This window comes from Ursus maritimus, unplaced genomic scaffold (genome assembly GCF_017311325.1).
Source record: "Ursus maritimus isolate PB19 unplaced genomic scaffold, ASM1731132v1 scaffold_4, whole genome shotgun sequence".
NCBI lineage: Eukaryota > Metazoa > Chordata > Mammalia > Carnivora > Ursidae > Ursus > Ursus maritimus.
In genome coordinates, this window is record NW_024426552.1 from 8314843 (window position 1) to 8326151 (window position 11309).

Below are 11309 nucleotides of genomic sequence, written 5' to 3' on the forward strand. Positions count from 1 at the left end.
CCCCCCCCCCCCCCCCCGGGGATCCCAGGACTCGGATCACACCCTGAGCCGAAAGCAGACGCTTAACGACTGAGCCACCCAGGCGCCCCATCTGTTTTTTTTTTTTAAGATTTTATTTATTTGAGAGAGAGAGAGAGAGTGAGCGTGCACACGAGGTGGGGGCAAGGGAGGGGCAGAAGGAGAGGGAGAAGCAGACTCCCCGCTGAGCAGGGACCCTATGTAGGGCTCCATCCCACTACCCTGAGATCCTGACCTGAGCCGGAAGTTAGATGCTTAACCGACTGAGCCACCCAGGTGCCCCTTAATTACAAACTGTGTAGAACTTGGAGATGTTTTGATAAATACGAAACTTCCAAAAGCAATATTAGAGAAATAACCAAAGTTTATAAAAATAAAAATGCAATTAAAACAATACATTCTCAGCTTCCTTATGTAATTAATTATAAGGAATAACTTATGGAAATGTACAAGGCATTTAATACAAAATTTTCCTATTTGGAATGAATGTTTTTAAAAATTGGGATTCCAAAATTGATCTTTGACCAAGGTGAGGTGATGGTTTGTTTGATTCCTACCTTCATGGGGCCTGGCATTTGCTAATCAGCAAGATTTAAAATGACAACTCCCCTCCCCCCCTTTGAGGCCCTGATCACAGCTCAAGCCTCTAATTTATTCTTTTGCTGGTAGCTTGTTACTATCAGTCCAAACTGAATTTTTCTTTTTGGGTTTAAACCAATAATAAAAAGGATTACTGGCTTAAAATAGTTTAATTTACTTAACGGTTAACTGCATATGCGGATAGTCTCCTGACATTTTCTGGCTAATACACACACATACCACAGATATTCAAATGGTCAAAGAAAAGCTCTTCACGTTACAGCTTTTACCAGCAAAAACCTCAGGATTTCAGTTACATTTGTATTTAAATCATTTTTACGGAGAGGATGTTTTTTCAAAAAGATGGTCATTCTTGAGACTCTGGGATCTTTGAATATCATTTGTTTTTAGCACGCCAACACTGATGGGGAGGGAATAAATTCTTTTATATAAAGCAGAGACTATGTAATTCAGTTGCTAATGTGAACTGTTTACAGTGAGAGCTATTTAAAATTCAGAATCTACTAAATGCTTCCAACTAGCCCGGGATCCCTTCAGGAACTATCGTATTCAGCTCTGGCCATTTGGCTGAGTTCAGAGAGCTTTCCAAATGCAGACAGAGGCACTGTCAGCAGGAGAGGCTTCCCTGGGGGAGGAACAGCTTATCTAATGTTGGTGGAGGGGGGCAGGACAACTCCCCTGGGTGAGGGATACTCTTGGTTTACACTCTGCCTTATCCCCAAACCATCATTCCCAGGGCATGCCTCCTCAGGGCAGAGACTTGGAGTCCTCTTTTCCTGTAGGAAGCCAGGCACAGTGACGAGTTACCGAGTTGGTGTTCCCTTGCTGGCAGGTGAGCGCCACAATTCCTTTTTGCAGTGACGTTCTTGTAAACGACAGTCTTGCTTTTATTTATTTTTTTAAAAAAGATTTTATTTATTTATTTGACAGAGAGAGAGACAGCCAGCGAGAGAGGGAACACAAGCAGGGGGAGTGGGAGAGGAAGAAGCAGACTCCCAGTGAAGGAGCCTGATGCGGGGCTCGATCCCAGGACCCTGGGATTGTGACCTGAGGCGAAGGCAGACACTTAACGACGGATCCACCCAGGCGCCCCCAGTCTAGCTTTTAAATTCCTCATCTGTGGCCTATTCCTAGTCTGTTCTCCACAGCAATTTGGAATAGTCTAGTGCGGAGTCCAGAGCAATGCAAATCCAGGGAGTGACAGAGGTGGATTTCAACAGTGCGGCTCACATTTTAACGTGTTTGTGAATCACATGGGGATTTTGTGCAAGTGCAGATGCTGACTGGAGCCTGAGGTTCCGCATTTCTAGTGAGCTCCCAGGTGATGCCAGTGCTGCTGGTCCAGGGACCACACTTTGAGTGGTGAGGGACTCTAAGGGGTGAATCAGGTATGCACACAGTTGAGATCCCCCAATGTCCTATTTTTGCATCCTTCCCCTTTTCCTTTGCCATCTGGGGATGATGAAGCCAAGCTCCATCCTTGAGCTGTTATCCTCATTTTAGGTGGGATCATAAACAGAGGCTGCCATGTGCCTGTTTAATTTCTCTTACTCCTCTGCCGTCCTGGGCTCCTTCCTAGGCCTGAATGGTAACAGTGCTCCTCAGTCCAAGGGTCAAGGAGGGACCTCACAGACTTCTCAATTCATGTTCACCCACCGTGGTCCCCATTCTTTATAACCCAGAGCTGTACACAGAATTGACCCCCACACTTCCCCATTATGTCTTCTAAGACCATAACATCTTGAAGCATCTAAGGGCAAACCTAGAAAGTTCCTATTCTGGCTCGATGGAATTATGTTGTCTGGGAAGGTGGGTTTACAAAGCTCTTAAGGAACTTGGAAAAACGAGAGATGCCTGTGACCTTCAGGTCGAGGAGATGACCTCTTCGTACCTAGCAGGAGTGGAGAGGCTGTGTCCTTAGAACCATAATTCACCAAACTCCAAGAAGGCTACCTGAAGGGTTTGTCCAGTACAACATCAGGGTTTATCACTTTGTAAAGCTTTTTCATTTTCTCATTCCTTACTTCTTAGCCCTATGTTATCCTGGAGGGGCTAAAGCCTTCCTCAGGGGGACTCATTCATTCCTTCCCCCAGTGACACAATGACACAAACTTAGGCCTTGGGACCATGCAGGAACTCCCTTCCCAACTGCCACTGTCCTGCAGAGAAGTGGAAGATAGGCTTCAGCCCTGCTCATCACTTACTGTCTTTCTTCTATTTCTGGTCCGCTGTGATGCTTACCTTGTTTTTGAGGCCTGTTCTTTCTTTTTCGGATTCTCTCTTTCTTTTACAATCTACTGTTGCTGTATGCACTGGGGCAAAAAGTTCCTCTGTCATCTGACCATAAAGCTGAGGTTTTTTCTATACCACTGTTTTTAAAGCAGATGAACAAATGTTCAGGGCACTTTAAACATCTATTGTTGGATTAAGAAAGACCTGGGAGTGGTGTACCTGATTGCTACTGCATTCTGCCTTCTACTTAGAGCAAAGGACAGAGCAGGAAGCAACGCAGGGAATTTCTGCTATGTTTCAGAGTTGCTGGGGACACCATTTTTTTTTGCAAACTGCCTTTATTTTTTTTTAAAGATTTATTTATTAGAGTGTGCACATGAGCTGGTGGGGGAGGGGCAGGGAGAAGACAGAGAGAGAGGGGGGCGATCTCAAGCAGACTCCCTGCTGCAGAACCCTCACAGGGGGCTCAATCCCAGGACCCTGAGATCATGACCTGAACCAAAATCAAGAGTCGACTGAGCTGCCCAGGCGCCCCGCAAACTGCCTTTTAAAACAAATGAGATTCCATGGGAGAGATCTCTGTCACCATCAGGAATAATTATGCTTCTCTTAGGGTACAAGAACGTTGAATCATAATTGATGAGTTTCCCTTTTTCTTCTTAAGATGCTAACAAATCCGTGACCCACATGTACGAGAACACCAGGCAGCCTTTTTAGTCTGCCTTCAACTTGTTTTCAGTCCTTATTTTAAAATAGAGTCCAAAAAAAAAAAAAATATATATACACACACACACACACACAGTTGCATTGTATATATAATATATAATTACATTGTGAATTTATGTAATTTATTTTAAAATCATTTTTGCAAGAAGGCCTATTATAATCTAATAAGCCCAGTCTCACCTTATTTTCCCATCTGGACTGGGTAGAGGCTGTATGTTAGTTGAATAACTAACCAGTATGGTACTAGTTAATGTACACATACCTGCAGCGCCCTCCTCAATCTGCCTGCCAGCTCTCGAAGAAAGGGAGCCCAGACTTTAGCTTAAATCAACCAGAAGGGCCTAATCCCCTGGTCTCCAACCTAACAACCTCCTCTAATAACACCTTTCTCCCTCTATCACATCTCCCCCCGGCCACACACACAGTGTGGGGGCGGCAGGGGGGCACCCAAGCTCAGGCCTCCCTCCTCACCGCCCCCACCCCCAGCTCAGCCTCCCTCCATCCTCACTTCCCTGCTCCCAGCTCAGCCTCCCTCCAGCCTCACCCCCCGCCCAGCGAGGCCTCCCTCCTCCCACCATCCTCACCCTCCAACCCCCAGCGCGGCCTCCCTCCTCCCTCACCCCTCCCAGTGCAGCGTTCCTCCATCCTCACCCACCCACGCCCCCAGCGAGACCTCCCTCCATCCTCACCCCCGCCCCAGCGAGGCTTCCCTCCATCCTCACACCCCCAACCAGCGATGCCTCCCTCCATCCTCACCCCCGCCCCCAGCGCTGCTTCCCTCCTCCCTCCATCCTCACCACCCCTCAGCCCACGCGGCCGCCTCCCTCCCGCCCCCGCGGCCTTACCCAGCGCGAGGCCTCACCCCTATGGCGCGGCCTCTTCCGGCCCGCTGGAGGGCGGGCGTGGGGCGGGGCCCGGCGGGAGGGGAGAGCCTGTGGTGCGAGCGTCCGGGGCTCGCGCCCCGCCGCCGGCCGGCTGGTCATGCTCATCACGCTGTGCTACCTATACCTGTGGGCGCGCTGGGGGCGCCGACCGGCCGCACTTGTGCGCGCCACGGTGCAGCGCCTGCGCGCCTCGCGCTGCTCCTTCACCTTCTGCGGCGCGGCCGCACGGCCCCGAGGCGCTCGCGTGTGCCTGAGCCGCGGCGGCCGCGTCTTCTGCGTCGGCGAGAGCCAGGTGGGCGGGCGCGGGGCCGGCGGGGAGCGGGCGGGGCCGGGGGCGCGCGGGGAGGCGGGGCCGGCGGGAGGCGCGGCCTCGGGGCGCAGACTGCCGGAAGCGCCGGCCAGCCCCGCGCTGCGCCCGGGCTGTGCGAGCTGGGGGGTCCCGGGTTTGGGGTCCCTGGCGGGGGGGGCGGGCTCCGAGGCGCCTCTGCGTGCGCTGTCCTCGGGAGCCCGGACGGGGGGACCAGAGGTCCGGAACTGCGACGTGTCGCGCCTGTCCCCCGCGTGCTGGGTCGAGTGTACGGGGAGGCATGAATGCTGCCGTTCCAAATCTGGCGATTAGCACTGCCCACCTGGAGTGGCTTCTGACCTCCTCTCCTCCACTGTGGGCTGTATTTGGGTTGGACCTGAATTCACAGAAAGACCGCAGATCCTCAACCTCTGTCAGATATCTCCGAGGGGACAAAAACGGCCCTGCCAATCGCCAGTTTTATCAACCAGGGCGCCCCACTGATGGTCTTTGCATCTTTTTTATTTCTGTTCGCACACAGACTTTGTTTTGGACCCAATATTTAGCCCGATAGCTGCAAGTTCAGCAAGCTCTTTCACCTGTCGGTCGTTAAGTCTGTGCAAAACCTCTGTTCCCTTTCTGTAAAAAGGGACAGCAGTTCTATTCAGTCAGCTGTTGGAGGTGGACTTCACAGTGCGGTTCGCCGCAGATTTCCACTGACATCACTGTTTTCATTAACATTTGAAAGTGTTTACTTTTAATCAGTTTGTTTCCCTTTCCTCTTCCCTCCGGAAAGTTGGCTCACTTTTAGCATTAAAGTAAGATTTTCTACGTGTGCGAAACCATAACACCCGCATGGGAATTAAAATCTTATCTCAGGTTTGAATACTTTGTTGTATGCTTCAGTATGGAATTATATCGTGCTACTAGCAAATCAAAAATACCCTTCCTTGTTAGTATACTATAATACAAAATGAGGAACTGTTTTCTCAGTTCTGAGAGAGTACTTAGTACCACTTAGATGCAAGACAGCAAGACACTCATTCCACTTGAGGGCCCAATTAATTAATAAGGGCTTAATTCTCTCAAGGAACCAAGATTGAGAGAGAGAACAAAATAAGGAAAAATTGAGGGGTACATTTTTCTATCGCAGTGGTTTCCAATCTGGATTCATTTACTTAAAAAAACAACCTTTAAGATTTCAATCAGAGGGGCCCCTGGGGGGCTCAGTTGGTGAAGCATCTGCCTTCAGCTCAGGTCATGATCCCAGGGTCCTGCAACTGAGCCCCTCATTGGGCTCCCTGCTCAGTGGGGAGCCTGCTTCTCCCTCTCCTGCGCCCCCTGCTTGTGCTTTCTCTCTGTCAAATCAATAAATAAAATCTTAAAAAAAAAAGATTTCAATTAGAGTAAACATTTTGGACATTCAAAAATGTTGAGATGTAAGTATTTTTAGTTTTCTTGGAAGACAGTTTTACTTTTTGAACATCTCCATGACTTTACTGATCTGTTAACTATCATAACTATAACCAGGGCTTTTCAGCTCTTTTCCTACCACTCTGGCCTCCTGGGGAGGCACCCCTGCCAAGCTAGCCTTGGGTTTTCAGGGATTCTGTAACCTGATGTGCTCCTGCTTTGAAGTTAACTTTGCCTCACCCTAGAGCTTTGCTCAGATATCATTGTCTCAAGATGTTCCTCATTCTTCACACTAGATGGAACGGGCCTGTGCTCTGCCCACATATACTTTATTTATTTTTTTTAGAAAAGATTTTATTTATTTATTTGACTGAGATAGAGACAGCCAGAGAGAGAGGGAACACAAGCAGGGGGAGTGGGAGAGGAAGAAGCAGGCTCATAGCAGAGGAGCCTGATGTGGGGCTCGATCCCATAACGCCGGGATCATGCCCTGAGCCGAAGGCAGACGCTTAACCGCTGTGCCACCCAGGCGCCCCTGCCCACGTACACTTTAAATCACCTTCATATTTCCAGTTTTTATCTTTTCTCCCTAGGAATTGGGTCTGTTTAGCTTAGCTTAGCAGCTTATGGTCCCTCAGTATTTCAGTGAATGAAGGAGTGGTTAGTTTTTGTTGGGTTTCAGCTCTGACGGTTAAGGCCTGCGATTGGAAAATTTGACTATTTGTGATTACCTGCTGTTAATTTCAGCTGTAAAATATGGTGGGGCTAATGATTTGGTTTGCTAGCTACCTTGTCAGTCTACTGGACTGAAGTAACTTTACAGAAATGAATCTTATGTCTTTGTTGTCTCCTTACTTTGTATGTTTAGAATCAGATGCATAAAATGTGTATGTTTATATAATTGAAGATCCCACAGAAATTGATAACTATAACCAAAGAGTTTATACTCACTGGAAATTTTAAGCTTTTTGTTTAATATACACATGTTCTGTGTTTGAGTAAGGTGAAAAATCTGTTTTTTTTCTTCTTCTGTTTTTTGTTGTTAACTGCTGTATTGATAATTATGTTTATCCATGGAGAGTTTTCTCTCCCACAAATTTTCATTCATTAATTAGTTCAGTAGATATTAATAGTCTACTATGTGCCAGGTTACTAGGCCAGGTGGAAACACCTTTTGATCCTCCCAGATCAAAAGGGCGGATTTGAATTGGTAAACAGGGTGTGGAGCCTGACCTTTTTTTTTTTTTTTTGGTGGTGATGAAAGGGCTCACCCCTTGCAGCCTTAGATGTCAGCTTTTCTGCTCTGGATATGCCTAGTTCTTAGTGGGTTAAAGCCTAAAATTCACTTACCGTCCTTTTAGAGAGGTTTCAGGAGGGAGAGCACAGATAAATGGACAAATCCAATCTGATAACAAGTGTTGATGCTATCTATAATGGCTAGAGGAAATGGAAGAAGAGTTCTTCAGGCTTCTATTAGTAATGGGTTTTTTTGGACCAGCATGCACTTCTGAGCCTCTTCACCTTTCAATGTGCGTCTGAGTTGTGATTTGGGAAGCTCCTCGTGCTGGAAGCAGTAAGGAATGGTGGTGGTGGTGGGGTAAGCCCAGCTTCAGAATTAATGGTGGATCACACGTATCTAGAGATGTTAAAGTTGTCATGAATCATAGAAGGGATGTTGCAGGTGTTTAAATAGTCACAGTTCAACCAGAGGCTCAGGGTTCATGTGGTCTGTAGGAGGAGAGCATCCGATAACCTTATTTAGATCCCACGTGGAATTACAGAGGAGGGGAGGTCCCAGATGTTGATGTGAGTGACAGGTATGATTTGAGTGACATTGAATCCCCTTTTTGTGTTTCTTTCCCTCTGTCCAGTCCATTGATGACTTGAACAAATGGGCCCTGTTTCTTGTCTCTCCTTTTATACTTGAAGCAGAACACATAGCATTTGTGACAGAAAGCATTTGGGTGCAAGGTGAGAGTTTACAGAGACCGTCATCCTCTTCAGAAACCGTGAGTAACATGTTTTTCACTTGTGTCCCAGAAGGAAACTATGTCTTAACCAAAAGTAAATTTGTTTTCCCCCCTGTTCTTTCCTGGCCTTTGTGACCCCCTTTCTTTTGTGGACATTTTGAGTTATTAGTATTAAATTTTATTATATATATAATTTATTTATTAAATTTGGGGTTATTATTGTTATTATTAAAATTATTTTCCCCTTTTTTTTTTTTTTTTTTACTTTTTTTACTGTGGCTGCTAGAAAAACTGTTCGGGCGGCTTGTGTTTGTGGTCCACGTCACGTTTTCACTGGGCAGCGCTGCTCGAGGGACATCCAGTCCATCCCTCCGCTTCTTCAAATCAAGTGGTTAACTTACCTCACCACGCACTGCCTAGACATCTGCCCTGGAGTATTCTGAAAACACTTCAAACTTAATAACCTGTCCAAAAGTAGATGCTTATATTTCTCTGCTGGAAAAAAAGAAAGAGAAGCTCAGAGGAGCACCCCAACCTGTCCTTCCTCTCACCTCCTGCCTCCTTCCCGCCGGGCAGGTCCAAATCCTACTGATGCCCCTCCCCCGCTGTCTCCCCTCGCCTCCTTCATTTCCACTCCTCATTTTGTGCTCAGCTTCCAATCTTTTGGTCTAAACCATGGAAATGTCGTCCTGTCTCGTGTCTGTGGGTTTTCCTCTTGATGGCCAGAGTTCTCTTTCTAGACACAGATCCAGGGAAATGCAGTCTTGCTCAAGCTTCAGGGGAGGGCTTCTCACCAGATACGGTCATGCCCTTAGGCTCGTGGAAGTCTGACCCTAAGCCCCCCTTGTGGGTTTCTTCCCCCCGGGTGTCTGTGAGGAGTCCTTGCCTTGCCGCCTTCACTCAGCCACCATGTGATCCCTGCCTGCCACTGGATAACCCAGTAGGGGTTTTGCTGATGGTAGCCACGATCACTGGATTTCCGTTTTACAAACACCATCTTTAAGCCATGGTATTGGGATGAGAGAAAAGAAGGAGAGGAGGGAGACTAGAAAAAATTGACTAGGATTCAAGTAGATTGAAATAAGGGCCACGAGATAGATAAAGATGTTTAAAGGAGAGCAAGAAACTGTTTGTGACTCAGAAAGGGTTTATGGTTTGGCAGGTGGCCTGAGAGCTGCCGGTGCCCTGTGATGATCATTTCCTCCTGCAGCCTCCTGATGTTTTATTGAGCCTTATATAGACTTAGGATAATAGTAATAATACCATTTATGCAGCCCCTGCTAGGTATTTCACATACAGTGCTGCACGGCTTACAATTCTGTACGATACCATTCTTGTCGTCTAAGATTAAATGGCATTTCTTTTTCTTTTTTTCTTTTTTGAAGACTTTATGTATTTGAGAGAAAGAGAGTGAGTAAGAGAGAGAGAGCACAATGGGGGGGGTGGGTAGAGGGAAAAGGAGAAGCAGATTCCCCACTGAGCAAGGAGCCTGATGCGGGACTTGATCCCAGGACCCTGGGATCATGATCTGAGCTGAAGGCAGACGCTTAACCAATTGAGCCACCCAGGCGCCCTGTAAATGGCATTTCTAAAGCCACTAGCTGGTAAGTGGCAGATAAAGTTTTAAGCAGTGTCCATACCCTTTTTAGTAGCCAGAAGAATACATTAGTTGTTTTAAAGAGATCTAGACGTTGCCATTTCCTAGTCATAACAGCAAAGGTTATATTAACCTGAGGCCAATCCAGCAATGCTTGTAGCTCTTCTCCTGTGTTCGGTGGAAAGATGCCAATTGGCGATGCGAAGTTTTTTGGTGAATTCAAGCGTAATTTTTATATGCAGGAAAGACTATTCAGAAACTTCCTTTTTGTTTAAAACAATTATTTTCAGTGTATTAAAATTACAAATTAAATGATCACTTAGGTTAGATTGTGAAATGGCCAATACTTGGCTTTTTTTCTTTTTTTTTTTTTTTAACCTATGAAGAGTCCATTCGTGGTAACGTAATTGTTCTGATTTGGGCTTTTAAGTCCTAATTTACCATTCTTAGAAGTTCAGCAAAAGTTTGCAATCACTTTCAATGGAATTTCTGAATAATATTTGTCCTATTTACAAGCTCAAATATCTTAAAATACTGTGTTTTATTTTTGGACTCTAGCTGCACAGACTTGAATTAATCCTAATCCTTGATCAAAATGTACTCTCCTCATTGGTTCATGCATGGCCCTCATTCGCTGATGAATTTGAAGTTATATAATAAATACGCAGGAATTCACCACTGCGTGTGGAAATGGAACATGTACCTATGTGATCCCCCAGAGTCTGTCGACCTATGCTGCCTCCCCTGCCCCTTCCTTCTCCCTTCCCAGACCAATTTCTTTGTAGGTATGTAAGTCATCTGGGTGAACAAACATCATCTTTCTGAACACTTACATAATTCCTATAAATTATTAAACTTAGAGTAAGCTTGTTGTTTTCTTAGATATGCTGATATTGCTTGTATATTTAGTAAGATTTCAACTTAAAACCAAGGCCAAAATTACTAAAATATTGCCATTACATAAAATATGCGCAGATTCCTTCTTAACACAAAATATGACTGCTGTGCTCTTGATTTCCTAAATCGTTGTCCCTTAATTGTACAACTTTATGGGGTTCAAAGACCTGGAGCATCTGAAGGAACATAGTTACTGTGTTATGGAGGGTACAGGCTAAGCTACTGTAACAGAGACCAAGAACTGCAGCAGAGCAAAAAGCTGGAAGTTTCTTTCTTCCTCAGGGAGGTGGTTCTGCTTCGTGAGGCCATCCAGGGACCCAGTTCCCTTCTATCGTGTTCCTCTGTCATCGTCATCTCTCCTCTGCCAGCCTGGTTCACTCTCTTGGTAGAGGCTGGTTCCTACTACACGCCCACCCCCCCACTGCCGCGGTTGTCAACCACATGCACATTCTAGCCTCCAAGTTGGGGGAAGAGAGGAGGAGGGGGCCAGCTAGCTTCCTCTTTAAAAACTCTGATCCAGGGGCACCTGGGTGGCACAGCGGTTAAGCGTCTGCCTTCGGCTCAGGGCGTGATCCCGGCGTTATGGGATCGAGCCCCACATCAGGCTCTTCCGCTATGAGCCTGCTTCTTCCTCTCCCACTCCCCCTGCTTGTGTTCCCTCTCTCGCTGGCTGTCTCTATCTCTGT

At 46.6% G+C, this 11309-nt stretch overlaps 1 protein-coding gene across 2 annotated transcripts in view; it reads left to right on the plus strand.

Annotated features, from left to right (window-relative positions):
- Nucleotides 1–4463: 4463 nt before the first annotated feature.
- HLCS (holocarboxylase synthetase) overlaps nt 4464–11309 on the plus strand; it is a 195410-nt gene continuing 188564 nt past the window's right edge. The window contains exons 1-2 of one of the 2 annotated variants that reach the window (XM_040620975.1): nt 4464–4752; nt 8092–8168. Coding sequence is in view for 1 of the 2 variants with exons in the window: in XM_040620976.1 (XP_040476910.1) it covers nt 4558–4752; nt 8031–8168 (333 nt within the window). In the remaining variant the exon portion in view is untranslated. Of the gene's footprint in view, nt 4753–8030; nt 8169–11309 lie in introns of both variants that reach the window. The other variant, XM_040620976.1, reaches the window with a different exon arrangement.